Genomic DNA, 20,998 nt, shown 5'->3' with positions numbered 1-20,998 from the left:
TAAGACAGACTTTTTTATTCTTGAGAAAAGAATCATGACTACATCCCTGCAACATTTTCCCTTACAAGCAGTGCCTCACTTGTGCTATATAACTCTGTGGCTAAAAGGACACTTGGCAATTATACACTATGTATATGCATGGCATTGCCATGGAAGAAATTTCATTTTAAAAGTCTTTCAATATGAAATGGCTCATGTTAATATTATTTTTGAATCATGACTCTTTGATAAAAAAAAAAAATCCTTAATGCTTCCCTCCATCCACCAAGCCAAAAACAGAATATTATTGAGAATCAGAGAGCTGCAGGTGTGGCTTAAGTCACATGGAAAGGGCTGAGTAGAGCCAGAGTGAAAACCCACATCTCCTTACCCTTAGTTACCAAAAATACCAAGGTCTAGCTCTGTCCTAGGACTGAATCTAATAGTAAAACTGAAATTCATATTTGATTAACTCACCAATTCAAGAATGTGTTCATCAATTTGCATGCTATTTTTTATACCAAGGTAACTTTCCCAGATCCTTACCTACTCATCCTTTTGCCTGTTTCTCCTGATGTGTCCTCAGGAAATAGGAATTAATTTCAATGTAAATTCATTAATTCATTGAACAAATATTTGTATAGAGCCTAAACAAACAAGCCACCAGATTCAAGTAAAACATTATGAGAATCATAAATGTTTTGCAAAGGGAACAGCAATAATAAAGCTGTAATATCCAATTTTCCTATTTGCCAAAGTCAATGGAATATCTTATATCAGTCAAGTTTTGACTCTAATGGTCTATTCTCAGAATAAACACTTTGTATTATCCATGGTAAACCCTTGATAGAGTAGTACAGAATCATATTTGACATTCATTGGGTTTGGCAACTGCCATCAATGTTTAATCAGATACTTATAAGCATTCTTCATTTGTTATTATTGTTTCTAAATTATAAACGAGACAAAGATCAACAAACATTTAGTACTTTGGGCTTAAACCAAAATAAACTCAAGGGGTATATGAGTCATATTCCATCACACTAACTTCCATTTCATTGTACTCTCAAAAACACTTGCTCCAACTTAGGGGATGAGATCCTCTGAGATAATTTTCCTTTCCTATTTACCAACAATCACAAAGACCACAGTTCACTGCAAATGAACCATCCATCTTCAATCTGTGACTTTTCTCCTTTGTATACAAAGAAACTGAGAAGGAATTAGGAAATTAAAGTTGAGTATTCTAGCTAAAGGAACACTTATTCAATTGACTTTCCACTTAATCTCATAAAATGCCTTTCTTTTTCTAGGTCCCCCCCCCATCTTTTAAATAACAACAAGAAAATGACCTTTGTAGCACTGCAAACTAATATATGTATCATGGTATTGCAATTGTTTTATAAAAGGTCAAAAGGATTTTCCACCATAAAGATTACTGCGCCAGAATCAACATAATGTTTGAAAATTATACTGTTTAAAACAAATATATATATATATGTGAATATATGTTACGCATTATATGTACGTAATTGTGTATATGTAGGCACACATACATTTCACAGTCATATGCAAGATATCCTTCCCTCCTTCCCTTCTTCCTTCCTCCCTCCCTCCCTTTCTTCCTTCTTTCCTGAAACACTCTAAAAAAAACATTTAAATTCCTCAAGAATACTGGGTCTTCTATTTGTATATCTTTCTAGAGCACTTACATTGGAAATAAGGAATACAGGGTGGCTTTCAATAATTGCATACTAACTGTATATGATAAAAGAAATTTTAAAGGCTCCAAAAAAATACAGCTGTGATTTACGTCAAAGAGTGGTCTGCCTATATTTTCCTCTAGGAGTATTATAGCGTCCAGTCTTACATTTAGGATTTTAATCCATTTTGATTTTGTTTCTGTATATGATGTGAGAGAATGTTCTAATTTAATTCTTTCATATGTAGCTGTCCAGTTTTTCCAGAGCTGCTTGTTGAAGAGACTCTCTTTTCTCCATTGTATATTCATGACTCCTTTATCATAGATTAATTGGCCCTACTGCCCATTAAACACAAACTACTTATTAGTGACTATCTGTAAAGGCTTGTATTATAATGTTAATATAGAAATATGTAATATAATTATACAAAGTAATTATATATTTAATAATAAAATATTATAGATTTTTTAATATAGTGTAATATAAGATCCTAAGTTCTAAGTACGGGATAATGCCAAGAAACTGTCCATATTTTTCTTCAAATACATATATATTATTATATATAGTTCCTTTACAAATAATTTTTAAAAACTGCTTAAAATGTGTAAGAACCAGTTACTTCTCAGAGAAACTCCCATTACATACTACAAAGAGGAGGAAGGCCTGAGTATACCATGATCTTTTAGGGAAAAGAAAATATATATCTAAGATCCTATGTGAAACATTTTCTGCTATCTATTTTTCTCAGCAAAACAGGTTTTTAAGGGAAATAAAAATATCTAGGCTTTTGAAGGAGGGACAGGAATGAGAAATACAGCAGAGTAAACAGGAGGTAATTCCAAAAATCAGAGCATCAGGAATCTATCTGTGTGAAAGATACATTTTAAATGATAGAAGTACCTGACCTAGAGTATTTTTTTTTTTTTTTGAGATTTGGAAATGAGGTTGCTTGTTCATTTGCTCTTCTCTCTTCCTATGTTTTACTGGCCTTTCTAGTGTATTACTTTAGATACATTTACTGGCAAGCAACAGAAACCAACTCTGGTAACTGCAAGTAAGTGAATGTATAGCTATTTGAGCAAAACTAAGAGTTCACAGAGCACTGGGAGTTTGGAGACTCAGACAGAAAACAAGATTCATGCTAGGATGAACAGCCATTGAATGGAAAATATGACTTTTTTCCTTTTTTTTTTTTTTTAGGGCCACACCCATGGCAAGAGGTCAAATCAGAGCTACAGCTGCCAGCCTATGCCACAGCTACAGCAATGCAGGATCTGAGCCATGTCTGCGACCTACACCACAGCTCATCGCAATACCAGTTCCTTAACCCACTGAGCGAGGCCAGGGATCGAACCTGCAACCTGATGATTCCTAGTCGGATTTGTTTCTGCTGCGCCACAATGGGAACTCCGACTTTTTTCCTTCTAAGAAGAAAAATTTAGATACCACTGCTGTAGCAGATGCAGTGAATGATTTATACAAGTATCCTACTACATCTTTGCATAATTTGATCAAGATTAAAAATTCTGGACAGAAGAACATAATTAACTAAGCTAATTCACCTTGCTATGCCCTGGTTTTCTCAAGTTGAAGAGAAACTCTGATCTTTCTAGCTTTAGCTCTGGAGCATGCAGTGCAACCTCTCACTAAAGCTACTTGAAGTGGAAAATTCCTCCTCTAAAGGAAAAAGGGGGTTAATACCACACATTTACATTTTTTAAAGCAAATATTCACTATACTTAGACAGTAAGAAAACCTTTTCTGGGAGTTCCCGTCGTGGCGCAGTGGTGAACGAATCCGACTAGGAACCATGAGGTTGCAGGTTCGGTCCCTGCCCTTGCTCGGTGGTTTAAGGATCCGGCGTTACCGTGAGCTGTGGTGTAGGTTGCAGATGCGGCTCGGATCCCACGTTGCTGTGGCCCTGGCGTAGGCCGGAGACTACAGCTCCGATGGGACCCCTAGCCTGGGAACCTCCATATGCCGCGGGAGCGGCCCAAGAAATAGCAAAAGAAAAAAAAAAAAAAGAAAACCTTTTCTACATATAGATCATTAATATAATCTCCCAAAGTTATGTCATTTATTTGTTTATTTGTTCATTTATTTATTTAACATGTTGTCAATTTAACTTCCTCATTGTCATCAATGGTGAAAACATACACCTCACAAGAACCAGAATTTGACTCTGTGTTTCAGTGCTTCATCCCCCACCCCATTTACACCAGATACTGGGAAATGAACAGTTAGGGATCAATACGTATTTGCTGAATTACTTGACTGATCAATAAAAGTATACTGTAATATGTGGGGAAACACTACTTCCCCAAATTATTTGCTCAATTCAATCCTTCTGACTCATTTTTGACACAACTCTGTGGCCTATTTTCTACCTCAAATAATTGTCATGATATAAAAGCCATAACTAAAGGAAAGATGGGGAGCTTCCCACTGTGTTTTTATAGATTTAAGTTTTACCTCTACATCCTCTTATAGAAAGTGAATATTTGACCTACTTTCTTTAATGGGCAGTGTGCTGGAGTCAACAATGAACTTGTGATGAGGAAGAATCAAGGATGAAGAAGTTGCCTCTTCTGGTGCTTCTGAAATTTTTAAGTGTCAAAAAGGCATTTTTTTAAGTACCAAAGGAATTTGGAAAATAAATGTGAACTGGACTTCTTGGAGAAGTTTTTACACATTGGTTCTTAACATCTAATTCTGAAGAAGAGTCAAAGATTTGAAAAGAGCAAATAAGAACAAAGATTTGAAAAGAGTGATGATAATTATTATTATCAAAAATGTCAGAAAAGTATTCAATGATTGTTTCTGGATGGATATGGGGAATATAGGTAGATGACAAAATTTAGGGTAAGGGTCCAGTGATCCTGGGGTTGATTTCTAAAACTCTCTTGTCCTCTAATGTTAGCTCCAGGTTTAGGAATGTAGAAGGCTCACCAGAACTTTCAAGGTGGCCACCCTTCCATTCTTTCATTACATCCTATCTTATTTTAACATCTAGCATATTTTTTTCACATTTATTTTCTATATTTCTCTACTCAAATGTTATCATTCCAAATGTAGAAGCCATATCTTATTGATCCTTGTGCCCCCAGAACCTAATTTAATATTGTATAGTGCCTACAGTTTAATATATTTTTCTTGAAGTATTAATTGGTCTAAGGAGAATATACTCATGCAATTTGCTGAAAATCAATGATAAGCCAGATTTCTGGGTTATACGAAGAAATGTTAAAAAAACAAAACAATTCCTATCCATGAACCCGAAAGTCCCTTTTATTTGTTAAGTGATAAATATTATAAAGTTTAAAAAAAATCAGCAATATGTAATTAACTAGTAAAGACCATTTCCTGAATACAAGAATAAAGTTTAAGGACAATAAGATAATTATCAACTTTCCCCTTTTAAAGATTTAACAGAGAAGGTGAGCAAACGGATGCAAGTCAGGCAAGAGGAAGAAAAAAAAAAAAAAAAGAGAGAGAGAGGGAATTAAAAGTGTTGAACAAAATAAAGTTCCTCATCTTTGCCAATCCACCTCAAATGGCTTAGAAAAAAATGGATCAAGACAGAAAAATCCCAGTGATACCTTGTTTATGCCATGGGACTTTTAGATCCATTTTCATGGGGCTTTCAGAGTTCCCCAGATAATAAACTCTGTCCCTCTCAAAATTCTTATGTTTTCCAGATGCTTCTGAACATCTAGTAATTTCTGCAAAGACCTTGGCCACAGTCTTTATTAACAGGACTAGAAAATAATCCCTCTCATCTTTATGGACATTAGCTTTAACTATCTATCCTTTTGCAGATGGAGTGGGATAAGGAAATGTTTTTCTAGATTCTATAAAAAGTTATTTTCATGTTTTCACTTCTTTTTAAGGGTTGTTTGCTTGAAAACTGGGCAATCAACCTTTTTCCCTAAAGATTCAATGAGACGGGTAAACTCATGGAAAAAAAAAAAAAATTGGCTTCAAACAGCCAATATACCACAAGCATTCAGCATAATGTGAAAGCATTGAATTATCTTCTAAAATGATATTTATTATTTTGGGGAGTTCCCACTGTGGTTCAGTGAGTTAAGAACTCGACTAGTATCCATGAGGATGTGGGTTCGATCGCTGGCCTCACTCAGTGGGTTAAGGATCCGTCAATGACACCAGCTGCGTTGTAGGTTGCAGATGAGGCTTGGATCCTGTGTTGCTATGGCTGTGGCACAAACAGGCAGCTGCAGCTCGAATTTGACTCCTAGCCTGGAAACTTCCATGTGTTTCAGGCACAGCCATAAAAATAAATAAAATAAAATAAAAATAATATTATTATTTTACTAAGGAAATAAATGCAAAGAAAATATTTATAATTTAAAAATCTTTTCATATAACTTAAATTTTATCTTTGCTCAAGGCTTGGGAAAAAAATTTTTTTAATTACAAAGTAGTTCCTGAATATTGTATGTATCCCTTGGTAAATGTCATTTTGAGAAAATAAAAGTGAACACTCCCTTTAACCCCAGGCCCCAGTGTTCTGGGTCCTTTAGTGAGAACAACATTATGCAGAGTTCCTTCCCACTCTAGAGGACTTGAGGCATGAGGGAGAACTAAACTATTGCTGTTTTAATCTATTGAGATCTTGAGTCTGTTGATTTGCAAAGCATAAACTAGTGTATTTTTGAGATATATGAGTTAGATTAATTATTCTTTTATTTTGAATTTTATGCTACGGTGGACAAAGACCATCACCTGCAATAACAGTAAACAAAGGATGTTGAGGCCATCAAGCCATCAGCCACAGCTCCCTCCCCACCACTGTCCACGCTGAGGGGATTCAGGATGGAGAAAACAGGATACTGAACCTAGAGAGTTAAGGTGAATATTGAAGAAATGGTTTCAATGAGCCCAGACTCTTGCATCTTCCCATACATAGGAAAGTGCTAATTTCATCAACTTGACATGTCTAGTTTTTCTTTAATTAGCAGTAGTCTTTTGATGTCCAAACTAACCGTTTCAGTTTTGTTTTGTTGCAAAATCTCCTATATATCCTGGCTCCTTCCTTACCTCTTTGGAGGAGTCCCTCAGAGATATATAAGATAATGTCTTACAGGTGTAAGTCCTCAGTATGTCCATGGAATAATAAAACACAATTCTCAGCTAGGTTGTGCATTTTTTTCAGTCAATACTACTTTCTATTTTTTCTGAAAATTGTTCTTTTTAACTTGGAAAATTTACTGATAATAGTCCATTTTAATCCAATTTATTCTTTTTAACCAATGCATGATATTTTATAGTTAATGTAAAATAAGTGATATAACAATTGGTTGAAAGGCACAAAAATGTAGAAAAGGACTCCATATGAACTCAAGCTTTCATGAATAATAAAAGTGAAAGAATAGAGTAGAAATAAAGATAGTGAATTTAGAAACATGCATAGGGCAAAATGAATATCAAAAGTCAAACAGGTAAGAGATGTGAGGTAAGTTTGCTAAAATGTAAATGATTAAGAAAGAAAAAGAAGCAAGGGAGAAATACTAATCATGTATGGATATATTTTTTTAGGAAGTTGTCTTTTTGAAATTTATATTTAATACAGAACCAAGAATGCTACCTACACTCACCCTATTTATGGTTTAAAACATGCTTGAAGAGTAATTAATGCTAATAATAATAAAAATAAAAATCATTCCTAAGACTTATTGGAAATTTACTATGTGCCAGACACTGCTCTGTGCAAAGTTCTTGTGCTAAACCTTGACAAGGTCTCTCCATCAGGTTTTCATTTGATTTATTCACCTAGTTAACACTCTCTAGATTCACCTTTATCAACCACACGTAGTCCACCAGTAAGTCCAATAGTCTCTACTTTCAAAATTTATCCCAAATCTGACCATTTCTCATCACCTTCACTACTCCCCTCTAGCCTAAGCATCCTCACTTTAGGAACACCTGATACAACACCCTTCTAAGTAGTTTCTCCACCCTCACAGTTGTCTCCATCATACACTTCTCATCATCCAGCCACAAAACTGCCTCAGCATATAAATCAGATCATGTCACCTTTCCTACTCCAATAATCCCCAGAGAGTCAGTCAGGAATGGCAACTGTAATAAAGAAGTATTACTCAGAGGGAAAGTGAGGAGGAAGACGATGCCCAGGAAACACTTCAAAATCTTAAAGCTTGTCCTACGAAGAATGAGGGAACTGCTGATGTAGTTTACTAGGTACAAAGGGTCAGAGAGCAACGCCAGCTGCTGGGATGTGAGTGTCCTCGAACTTTGCCTGCACTAAATTGTTACTACTCACCAGAAGCAGCCACCCAGGTAACCCCAGCCTGAAAGACTAATGAAAAAGTGCCTACCACAGGACACCAGAAGGGTTCAATGAACATCAAAAGAATCACCTAGGAGACAGAGAGGGAAGATGATGTGGGGCTCACTGAGGTCTAAGGCAGAGAGAGGGAAGAGCAAATCAGAGAGCTGCTAAGAAATATATGCAGTTGATCAGCCAGCAGTTCTAATGGAGGGTCAGAAGGAATTGGTACCGAGTTACTGGCAGGCCCTGTGCACAGCTGGTAGCAGCAGGAAGAGCTGGCAGGGTGAGAAGAAGGAGCAGCTAATCAAACCATCTAACGTGCTGATCAGACAAGTAGTAGGATCAGACAGCAGGGGTAGGAGATTCAACTGCAGAGGGATCAGAAGGAGGGAAAGGCAAAGACAGAACAAGGTCAGTCAGGGGGCTGGCTAAAAGGAGGAGCTGATTGGGCAGCATTCTGATCAGCCAGCTGTGACAGCTCCTGGCACAGTGAAGGGACACACCCCTAGGAGCAGTGAGGAGGTCTGAGGAGACAAGGAATCTCCAAGTCCGAAAAGCTAATCAAAGCTGACAGCAGCTCTGCAGAGCTGGGGGTGGGGTTCCTTCTGAGTTTGCAGCCTGTGCCTTTGGCCAAGGGTTTATTTTTCACACCACATGCAGAGCCTGCTGTGCAGCTGCTTTCTCCACTCTCTCAAGGTTCAGGGGACTGCAATTTGAAGTCTCCTTGACAAAGAAGGGCAGGGGCCAAGTCTCAGCTCCTGTCAATAGGACAGGCTGGACAAGGAGGTGAGGCCTGCTCTGACTCACCAGGGTGATAAATACAGACATTTCTTTCCTTGGTCTTTCTTTCTTCATTAAAAAAAAAAAAAAAACAAAACAAAAAAAAGCAAGCAAACAATATGATACATGCATTACTGGAAAAACTGCACCAAGGATTTTAAATGTAAATGTTTAGGTCAAAATATGACATATCTTAAATGTGCTTCAAATGCCTGCCCAATGTTCTTTAAACCTCAGGTATAATCACTCCCCATACTAAAGCATTATGTGCTTCCCCCACTCCCATCCCATCAAACCACTATAGCTTTTTTCTGTTAGAATACATAGTATCAGTTGGAAACACATATAAAACTGTCTTTTTTGGAGTGCTTTATAGAGCGGATTTGATAGAAACAGAAAATACTTATAAACCCTGAAAAACAAATTATTTCCTTATTTTTCTTTCTGACTATGTCTTAATATGAGTCTATTAGCATCGAATTCATCTTAAATGTTTAGAAGGCTAGCTGCCTTCTTCTAACCTGTATTTTTCTTGTTTGTAACAACTTGAGCATTCAAATGAACGTAAGAGTAACAATAGTATCTACCTTTTTTAAGTGCTTACTTGGAAAGATGATAGGAGATAAAATCTATTCATTTCCTTACTTAACTGGGAAGTGAGGCTTACAAGGTTAAGAACTTTAACCCAAGTTATTGACTAGTAACTGGGTAAGCTGAAACTCAATTGCTACCTACTCACCTACTATGCCACATGGCCTTTTAGTTTCCAACAAAATGAAGAGATAGTGGATGAAAACTTGCATAGGATTTTACTACTCTTCTTAGTTTTATTATCTTCAAAATACAGACTAAAGGAAGCTTATTGCCAAGGCTTAACACTTCTATACATTATAAAAAATAGTCTGCATACATTGGAATGTAGCAGGTGACATTCTTACAAGAAGTGAGGCTGCTATATTTGGAAGGTATTACAGTAGGTGTGAATTAAGAATGTCCTTATCATATCCCTTCTGACCTCCTGCAGCATCTGGATAATAATCTGGCCAAGAAAGAAATTAAAAATGTGATTTTAACATATGAAGCCATTTATTCAATACTAACTGGTCTTGAAACTGTAATAATTAAAACAGTGTGGTCCTAGAATAAGAATGGACAGGTTGATTAATGAAATAAAATAGGAAATTCAGATTCAAGTAAGTATAGGATTTAAATTAGTATAAAGGTAACGTTTTAGATTGCCAAGGGGAAGATGAATGTACTAATGATTCTGGGTTAATCTGCTGACCATTAAAAAATAGTAAGAGGAGTTCCCATCGTGGCGCAGTGGTTAACGAATCCGACTAGGAACCATGAGGTTGCGGGTTCGGTCCCTGCCCTTGCTCAGTGGGTTAACGATCCAGCGTTGCCGTGAGCTGTGGTGTAGGTTGCAGACACGGCTCGGATCCTGCGTTGCTGTGGCTCTGGCATAGGCTGGCAGCTACAGCTCTGATTCGACTCCTAGCCTGGGAACCTCCATATGCCAAAGCAGCGGCCCAAGAAATAGCAAAAAAGACAAAAAAAAAAAAAAAAAAAAAAGTAAGAAACTTGTGTCAAAAATAATACCCAAATGAATTTCAGATAGAGTAAATTTAAAACTGGTGCAGTCTATGTTGGAATCTACTTTAGCCAATATGTACAAAAATTTTTAGAACATGCTTGGCTTCTTACCCAAAACTTTTACTTTTAGTGTATGTCCATCTCATCGTTATTTATTCCAAGAAAAATGAAAGATTAATGCTAACATAAATATCAAGCAATAGGGTAATCAAATAAAATACAGTTATACTTATTTTAAAAATGGGCTACTTATTATCACTACTAAAAATTTGTGCTTCAAGACTCAAATATTACTTCAGCAACTTAAAACAAACACAACCAACATTTTAATAAAATACACAGAATATTTAAAATATATACCCAAGTGAACTACTATAAACTACTTGAAGCCAGAAAGGGCCCTTTTAGTGTTAGTGACACTTTTATTCTAAGAGGGGCCTAGAGAGATTAACACTGCAACTCACATTTAGTGGGCACATAACAAATATGTGATGATGTCAATTACCATAAGCCTGAAATCATTCCATAATTTCCAAAGTTAATTTAAAAACATCTTTGTATCATCATGATCCTCTTTGCCTAGGTGAATGCTCAAAAGCTAAACTTTTAGTGAGATATTTCTTTCCTCCATAATTATTAATTAAGCCGTAATATACCATAAAATTTGTATGTACTTCTTCCAAACCGATTGTAAATCAATGAGTCAGAATGACTAAGGAAATGTAAAAAACACAGGACAATTCTTTTATCTTCCCAATATCCCTTCCCCAGCAAATGGAGTCCAAAAAGAATTGCTTCCCATGTGAACTTCTGAAGGATCTGTTATTATTCCAAGCATAGCTGTAAATGAAAATCAGTCTCAGTATTTTTCTACTCCATTATACATGAGTTTCTCAAAGAAGTAGTACATTTTTATCTGCCTTCCCTCTCTCTAGGAGATAGAGAGAAAGAAGAAATAATTATTCCTTTCTACTTACATGACATGAATCACAATGATTATTTTGGCCAGTACTTCTAAACTCAAGGCAGTATATACATGAGTCATACTTTGAAGATCTTGAACAAAAAAACAAGAATCATGAGTATCAGTCTAAAGAACAAACTGATTTGTTTTGAGAAATGAATAATATCACTAATTAGTAATTCACAATCAAGCTGGAGGAAATTAGTCAAACTTATTTAATTATAAGCATTGTGCCCATTTTTAAGGAATATTGATACCAAGAAGTAATATGATTTGATAATCTAATCTTATGTATATTTACTCAGGAGACAGTTAATTTCCAAGAGTATAATGATAGTTTTAAAGAGGGATGATCATTATCAATATGGCAGGCTCTTTCAGTTAATTTTTGTTTGCTTGTTATTTTGCCTTTTTTTTTTCCACTATTGAGGATGGAACATGATCAAGTTCATTCATTTATTAATCTTTTTTGATAGCCTCACCCACAGCATAAGGAAGTTCCTGGGCCAGGGATTGAATTTGAGCACAACTGTGACCTATGCTGCAGATGCAGCTATCCTGGATCCTAACCTGAGCCTCTGCAGTTGGATTCTTAACCCAGTGTGCCACAGCAGGAAGTACAATTTACAGTATTTATAATACTGATGGTTTAGGAACATAATGCAAGGACATGGATCGGTTAAAAAAAATACTGATTATGGAATTTAATCCAAATTCTCATTAAACCAAATGGGCTAACCTACTATATGTATAATATACGAATTCATAGTTAGCTTAATGGAGGAATATCTAGAGTTGGAGTAACACACTCAAATACTTATAGGGGTTAGGAGGGTATCATAAAATGTGCATATTGGGTTGCAATCACTAAGGAATGGTAAAGAGTATATGAACCTATATTTAAATGTTCAAAATTCAATTAAAATAACTGTTTGGAGTTCCCATCATGGCGCAGTGGTTAACGCATCCGACTAGGAACCATGAGGTTGTGGGTTCATCCCTGGCCTTGCTCAGTGGGTTAAGGATCCAACATTGCCGTGAGCTTTGGTGTAGGTTGCAGATGCAGCTCGGATCCCGCGTTGCTGTGGCTGTGGTGTAGGCCAGTGGCTGCAGCTCCTAGCCTGGGAATCTCCATATGCCAAGGGAGAGGCCCTAGAAAAGGCAAAAAAATAAAAATAAAATAAATAACTGTTTGTGGAAGCAGTGGGGGAGGATATAAGAGGTCACTTTCAGTCTAGAAATTGCTATTTCTGATCTAGCAGAATGACTAGTATGTGTAAATGCATCCTTAAAATGAGGGACCCAAACATCAGAATCCCTGAGTATGTGACAACCAAGTCTCTGACCAGGTATCATTTGTTCCTTACTCAAGAAGCTGGAGTTTGTCACTAGCTGAGAAGAGAGGGATAAGATACAGTCTTAGTTCTCCTGAAGCTGATAGTTTAAGGAGTTTACAATGTAAGTTAATATATATTAAACAGCAATTAATCATGATAAGTGCTGTAATAAATGGAAAAGCAAAGAGAAGGGGAGCATCTACTGAAAATAGAGCTAGTGACATCTGCTTTGAGTCATTAAGGCTAAAAAGAAATTACTCAGCAATAAACATGAGAAGGATCTTCCAGGAAGGAAAACAGCATATTGTACATAGTAGTGATTCCTTATCTTTCCCTTCTCTTCTTTGTTTTTGAACCCATAGCAGATAGATAGATAGATAGATAGATAGATAGATAGATAGATAGATAGATAGATAGATGCTCATTCAATAGTTATTTATAATAGTGGGACAGTATAAACTGATGTTTGAAATCAGCCAGACCCGGGTCAAACCCTTTAAGGGCAAGTAGAGCTGGATTCAAATTCTGCTTTCTGAGTTTATTAGCTGCGGATCCTGGGTTATATCACTATAACTCAATGGTCATGTTTCCTTATCTGTGTAGTGAAGACAACAGTAGTAACCCATGTGGCTGCCATAGGAATTCAAAGAAATGATGCAATAAGATCCAGTTCCTACTGTACAAAAAGCATATATACATTTTTTTTTAATTTTAATTTTCAAGGAAAATTAAACTCAATATCCAGAGTTAGGCAAAAGCAAGCAAGCAAGCTGAGAGTAAATGAAGTGATACTAATTCATCCAGATCATTACTCCAGGTCAAATTGGTAAGTTATTTCTTTCTCCCTAGAAAGCCACTGGTGCTCAGATGTGACTCACAGAAGCCAGCACTGGGCCTCAGGAGAGGGCTTCAGGAGAGGAATATTGGTGAGTTGCTAGCAAGAGCCTGAGCGGGAGTGTTCCCGAGTTTCAGTTGAGCTTTTGAGTTCAGAACAGAGCCAGATGTTTCCTCGCTGTGGTTTTTATTTACTAACTGTGGATTGAGATGATAGGACTTGGGTTTCCCCATGTTGCCTTTCATCACAGTAGTGGCACGCTTTCTCATCACCTGCCCTATGCCTCCCATGTGGTCATTTTCTCTGTTGCATTATTTAAACTTGATTCTGTCCTCGTGGATCAATGATTCAGAATACCAAAGTTGTTTTTTATTTTTAATTTCTTTACTATAGATTACCTTCCATCATGGCCGCTGAAATGAATGTTAGGAAATTTTAAAAATCTAAAAATGTAGAAAACGTCCGGGCAACAAATTTACATTGATTTTTCAGGTAACTTAGGATAGGAATGCGAATCAGAGCCTTCTAAGAAAACACTTACCTTTCCTAGAATGTGGCCACTCTAAAAATCTAAAAACCAAATGCTATGCACACAGTCAGTGTTGAATAAATGATATTCTGTGATAGTCCATGATAATCATGATATTCATGGAATCTAAAGTGTTTCTTTTCTTCCTACCCTCCACATCCCATAAACCAACTGTGTCAGTCATTTGACAAAACAAATACTTCATTCTTATTGAATTGGGGCTAGGCATAACAATTTTAAGAAATCATGCTACCCATATAAACTCATATCTAACTGAAAATTCTAGCATTGTTTATGTCTTTAACACATTGGCATATTTAATCATTATGTAACTAGTAGAAAAAATACTAGCAATAATTAGTATAACAGTGTTTATATAAGGAGATTAAAAATCCAAAAACTAGAAATACGATTTATATTTCTGTCCCAACTCTGATACTATAATATGACCCTGGGTATGTATTTGAACTTAATAGATACCCATTTATCTCATGCTTATTGAGTACATATTATGACACAGATCTTGATCTAAGTACTGCCCTTACCTATTATTTCTTTTTTAAGATGGGCATAAAATATTACATGGTCAAGTACAGTTCACTAAGACAACATAAATGTGTGTCTTAAATTGGAAAGTCATGTAGAAAATGATAAATTTGTCACCACATTCATTTTAGCTGTCTATTTTCTGAACTATGCACATTTTAAGACAAAAAAATGTCTCCTGCCTTATGAATGATGAAAATGGCACACAGTTATTTTGTGAAGCTTCCTTTGTAGCCATGAAACAGGCACAGGCACTAAACTCCACCAGTTGGATGCACCCACTCCAGAGCCACCAGTAAGTGTTGGAGGACTAGCTTCCCGAGGAATCAATGACAGCAGTGTAGTTAGCAATGCAGAGTGTGCCTAGCCTTGGGATCAGTGTGAAAAGCCTCAGGGACTCAGGACTTCATGATCACAGTGCGCCCTCGATTCTGCACTGGCCCAGGGCACACAGTCCCAAACCTTATTCTTCAGCCTTCTCAGTAATTCCCTCAGCATTTCAATATCTTCTTGGTGCATTTGTTTTCTGTGTTAAGCAGCTATGGATGATTTCTGGTGCTGAATCCCTGACTGATTTAAAGGGAGTGGTTAAGTCCAAAATGGTTTTAAAATGCCTTTACACATGTGGAAGATGCCACGTAGCTACCTTCCTGGGCAGAGGAGAAAATAAAACAACAAAAGAGCTCTTCTCTCTCTTCAGGGATTTTCTGACCTCTCCTGAGCTACAGTGGACAGTACGACTCTGACCTCTGATTCTTTTATAGTAAGCATGAAGCAAGTTCGGGAGACAGAGAATGCGCTGGGCAACACATACTAAAGTATGTTCTGAAGAAAACAATATCCGTGAGATTCCCCATGAATCAAATGACTTTTCAGTCAAATAACTTTTCAAGAGTCTGCACACCATGAATTCTCTTAGAAGTATGCACAACAGATTACTGTAAGCTCTATAAAGGGAAGTGGTAAAAAGGTATCTATCTACCTTGTACCCCAACTTTTTTCGGTACACTTATAGAAATACTTTCTAAAACACCAATAATATTCTGCCATACATCATTCTGCTGAATACATTTTTAGACATAAATCTGAAAGTCACCTTATATAGTCATCTTACTTTGGAGGAGATAATCCTAAAGATATTCTATGCATGGTAGCAAGAAAAAGAACATGGATATGGGATGCATATCACATATGATTGGGGACATCAAGACACGTCTCTGAGCCTTAATTTTCTCTTCTGCAGAATGTGGTTAATAACCCCCTTGTACCAGGGCTGTAGTAAGGAGCTGCTGAAACACTGTATATAAAGCTCTTTACACACTGTCTACCACAGAGGGACAATTTCTGTTATTACAAAAATTAAATGAGAGTACTAAAATTTAAGTTATTTAATAATTAAAAATACCCTAGTACAAGTTCTATCATCTATTAGATGGTTAATAAATAGTAACAAGTTAGGTTGCCTTTCCATTATCAGTAAAGCAAATTTGACCAAAGAAGGTAGCTACAGTTGTCCTATCCCCTTACTGTAAACTCAGGCAGGACAAGGGTTGTGTTTGTCTCTGGTCAGCTCATTCCCCCCATACAACTAAAACATGTATGTACTATTTTTTTTTTTTTTTTGTACATCGTTGATTAAATGTCCCTCTGTATTAACTTCACAGGGCATAGAATCAAGATTCTCCATGATTTGCTCTGTAGAAATAGCATCTAACAAAATGTCATAAAAAGCTCACTTTCTGAAATTTACTACGTTACTCAGCCAGGTTCCAAATGTATTTACCAATCCAAACTTTGACTGATTAGCAAAAGAAGAAGAAATGAGAACATCTTATTTGTGACTGAGTTAAAGTAACACATGTTGGCATCTCAGCAAGGGTGGAGATTGAAAACTTGACTTTGAAACATTTGAGGACTTTCCCATTAAGCAGTGTTCCACTTTCAAATCCATATGTACCAAATTGCTATTGATGGCAGGGCAGAACAGCCTAGCCAATTTCACAGAATTACTTTTCAGTATGTGGATGACAACCACACAGAGGACAGCAGATTGATCAAAGATGTGGGCTTCTAAGGCTAGGGGAAAGCAGATTCAAATAAAACAAAAGAATATTTGTTTGATGGTTTGCATCTTGCAAAATTTCAGACTTAATTTTTCTTACTTGGACTCTCTTTGTGATGATGATAGCAGTAGCTGTGATTCTGTTTACAGTTGTCAGAACTCTCTTAATCTCACTTTCCTTATCATTCCTGCAAGTATTTATTAGAGAATGGGTTTTTTCAAAGAAAAATACCTAATAATTTCCGTTTATTTTAATATAATTCAGTACTTTCCCAATGGTCTCAGAAAAAAAATGATCCAAATTATTAATTTGATCTGTAAGGCCCCAAGTAGCTGGACACCATCTATAAGAGTCAGGTTAGGCTATGTTGTGCTTCAGTAACAGCCTTAAAATATCAGTGGCCTAACAAAGTATATTCTTATTTTTTTATTTACTCAGTCTTCCATAGAATGATTCATCCCTTCAGAACACTTGTCCTCCAGACAATAAGTTACATCCAGGCCACTTACCTTTGGAGGCTTTGCCACAATACAAGGTGTCCTCAATCATTACGGGGGGGAAGAGGAACTAGGTAATTCTGCATGGACTTTAATCCCTCAGCACAAATGTGACACTATTCATAGAGCTCCCCCAAGTGAAATCTCATGTCGTACATGAGTAAATGGGTACTTGAGGAGCATCACTGTCACTTCCTCACCTGTCCATCCTTACCTGTATAACTTTCCTACCTGCACCGAGCTCTCGGCTATAAAGTTTCTTCAATAAGCCACACTCCCTCCTACTACAGGGTGTCTATCTGCACACCTTTTACCTCTGTGGAGAATCATCTTTCCCATCCCTCTCCCCGAAGCATTCTACCTCGTTGGTTTTCTTTTTCTTGCAATCTCAGCTAAGCATCAGGCTGTCTAAGGGAACACTTTCTCAAAATACTTCCATCCCCCAACCATTATAGAAAAGTTCTCTTTGGAAAATGTATTATACTTTGCAGATTTATGTTCCACAGTGTAAATATCTGCTGAAGTCTTGCCTATGCCACTGGAATGGAGATTCTAAGAGATCATGAACTATATTTATTTTTTTTATTAACATTATATCCCCAGTGCGTGGAAGAATAATTGGCATGTAATATGAATTCATTACATATTTGTTAAATGAATAAATAAATGATGAAGAATTTGAAGTGCAGAGACATTAAAACATATGACCAAATGCACAACTAAGAAGTGTTAAAGCCAAGATTCATACCTGGGTCTTCGGGACTTTAAATTCCATTCTCTTTTCACTGCTTCCCAGTGGGCAAATTTGGAACTGGGCAGTTTTTGGAAAGAGAGCATTGGAACCATCTTCTTGAAAGGCTTCACTGTCAGAAAAAAAAAAAAAAAAAGAGAGAGAGAGAGACATATATTTTCACCATCTGCTTTCACAGAGCCCACAATTTGGGGGCCCTAGAGATCCTTGTGTGTATAAGTTAATTACAAAGCAACCTCTGTCAACTTAAAAAAGAAAAGCAACTACTGTTAATGGTGGCCAAGAGAGCTTTCAACGTTTGAAGACGAAACAAGTGTTTGCTTTGTGGCTTCTTCTATCGTCCTTCCATATTTATTTTCAGACTGTGGGGATAGACAAATCGCATTGCTTTATAACGAGTCACACTTTCTATAAACATAATTCTATTTTTTTTGAACAATAGTTATTGGTCTGGCTTGATAGTCAGTAAGGCTGAAAACCAGCCTCAACTGAGTGAAAAGCTTTTTCTGTTCCTGTGCATCATCTGAAATGAGATGCAGTCATGCTATAAGCCATTCAATTAAAAAACACTATTTTCTAAAAGTAGATCCACACTCATTGGTACAAAAAAAAAAACATTTAAAATATTTTAAAAGCCTACTATACAGCATAGGGAATTAGATTCAATATCCTGAGATAAACCATGATGGAAAAGAATATGAAGGAGTTCCTGTCATGGCTCAGTGGTTAACGAATCCGACTAGGAACCATGAGGTTGTGGGTTCAGTCCCTGGCCTTGCTCAGTGGGTTAAGGATCTGGCATTGTCATGAACTGTGGTGTAGTTTGCAGACGCGGCTCAGATCCCGCGTTGCTGTGGCTCTGGCGTAGGCCGGTGGCTATGGCTCCAATTATACCCCTAACCTGGGAACCTCCATATGCCACAGGAGCAGCCCTAGAAAAGGCAAAAAAAAAAAAAAAGAATATGAAAAAGTATATATGTTTGCACATATATATGTATATATACAAAACTGATTCACTTTTCTGTGCAGTAGAAATTAACACCATGGTGTAAATGAACTATATTTCAATAAAATAAATTTTTAAAAACTGACAAAGGCTTAATCTCTAGAATATACAAGCAACTTATACAACTCAACAGCAAAAAAGCCAACAACCCAATGGAAAAATGAGCAAAAGACCTGAATACACATTTTTCCAGGGAAGATGTACAGATGGCCAGCAAGCATATGAAAAAATGCTCAACATCCTTGATTATTAGAGAAATGCAAATCAAAACTACCACGAGATACCACCTTACACCAACCAAAATGGCCATAATTAATAAGTCCACTATGGAGAACAGTATGGATATACCTTAGAAAATTATACATAGAATTACCATATGACTCAGTAATCCCACTCCTGGGCATATATCCGGAAAAAAACTTTCCTTGAAAAAGACACATGCACCTTCATGTTCACTGTAGCACTATTCAAAATATGAAGACATAGAAACAACCCAAATGTCTGTCAATGGATGATTGGATTAGGAAGGTGTGGTATATATACACAATGGAATACTACTCAGCCATAAAAAAGAACAACATAATGCCATCTGCAGCAACGTGGATGGAACTAGAGACTCTCATCCTGAGTGAAGTAAGTCAGAAAAAGAAAGACAAATACTGTATGATATCACTTTGACCTGGAATCTAATATAAGGCACAAATGAACCTTTCCACAGAAAAGAAAATCATGGACTTGCAGAATAGACTTGTGGTTGCCAAGGGGAAGGAGGAGGGAATGGGGTGGTTGGGGAGCTTGGGGTTAACAGATACAAAATATTGGCTTTGGAATGGACTAGCAATGAGATCCTGCTGTGTAGCACTAGAACTATGTCTAGTCACTTATGACAGCGCATGATAATGTGAGAAAATAGAAGGTGTACATGTATGTGTAACTGGGCCACCATGCTATACAGTAGAAAAAAAACATTGTACTGGGGAAATAACTATTAAAAAAATAACAAAAAAATAAAGTTGATTGATTTTCAACTAAAAAAAAAAGGTCTTAAAAAATTTTTTAAAAGGACAAGAAAGAAACCAAATTTCATTTGAAATCTTACCTTCCAAACACCACAATCCCAGTTAACATTTGGGTAAACATCTTTCCAGAAAGGTATCTCTGAAAAAACTGTATCTTTACAAAACTGTTTTTAGACGCACAATCAAGTTATGTTGTGTGGGGCTGGAGTAAAAAAGCCTTTGGTTTGAATACTAACTCTGCTTCACCAGCTGTGTGGCCTTGGACAGTTACTTAACTTTTTATAATTTCATTTTCATTTGTAAAAGTATGCCAGTATTTGCACTGCAGGGTGGTTATAAAAATAAAATAGATAAGTTATGCATGGTACCAAGGATGGGGCGGCCATATGCAGACATCTAAGGGAAAAAAAATTAATTTTCCCAATGGAACATACATAGATGCAGATGACGAGACACAAGCTATGGCATACAACAAATAGGACAGTGGGATGTGTAGTTCCCAGACACCTGACTGTGAAACCTGCAAGGCCAATGCCTTCAGCTGCTTTGTGATCATTGCTGATGACAGCTGAGGCAGAACTGGCTTTTAGACAACTTGGAAGGTTAATTGTACTGAAATTATCTGAAAAGTGATTCTGTGCAAAAATAAATTATATTATGTGAAGACAGAACTATTATTTATTGAGCAGTGTGAGGAAAGGACTCATGCTGGGTTCTTTATATTCATTATTTTATTGAATCTCTCCACAGCGGTACAAAGGAATTGCCATTACCAACAACATTTTACAGATCAGGAAACGTAAACCAAGCAAATGTAGGTAATTTGCCCAAGGAGTTACGCATGGTAACAGAGGACCTCAGATATGATCCTGAGTCTGTGGGACTCCAGTTAAGATGTCCTAAATCACTAGTCAGTACTGCTTTGCCCAGTGTTAGAGTATCAGCCTCTACTTTTAAAAAATTTTATGAAAATGTGCTTAGAAGAGAACTAAAATTTTAAAGGGAAAATAGAATGTCTACTTCATAGACAACGCACTTAAGATCTGAAAGGATCCACTGTTTGCTTGCTATCTGATAACA

General features: G+C 36.6%; 1 protein-coding gene across 4 annotated transcripts in view; it reads right to left on the bottom strand.

Moving 5' to 3' along the window:
* Positions 1-11,348: 11,348 nt before the first annotated feature.
* LOC102157413 (uncharacterized) overlaps positions 11,349-20,998 on the bottom strand; it is an 843,474-nt gene continuing 833,824 nt past the window's right edge. For 3 of the 4 annotated variants that reach the window (XR_014830900.1, XR_002339681.2, XM_085001860.1), the window contains one exon: positions 13,873-18,005. Coding sequence is in view for 1 of the 4 variants with exons in the window: in XM_085001860.1 (XP_084857986.1) it covers positions 17,872-18,005 (134 nt within the window). In the remaining 3 variants the exon portion in view is untranslated. Of the gene's footprint in view, positions 11,428-13,872; positions 18,006-20,998 lie in introns of those variants that run through there. The other variant, XR_014830899.1, reaches the window with a different exon arrangement.

Source organism: Sus scrofa, chromosome 16 (assembly GCF_054392235.1).
Source record: "Sus scrofa isolate SSC_HxYL_T2T_F1_AM1 chromosome 16, Sscrofa_HxYL_maternal_Yorkshire_Landrace_v2.0, whole genome shotgun sequence".
Taxonomy (NCBI): Eukaryota; Metazoa; Chordata; class Mammalia; order Artiodactyla; family Suidae; genus Sus; species Sus scrofa.
This window is presented reverse-complemented; position numbering and strand designations above follow the sequence as displayed.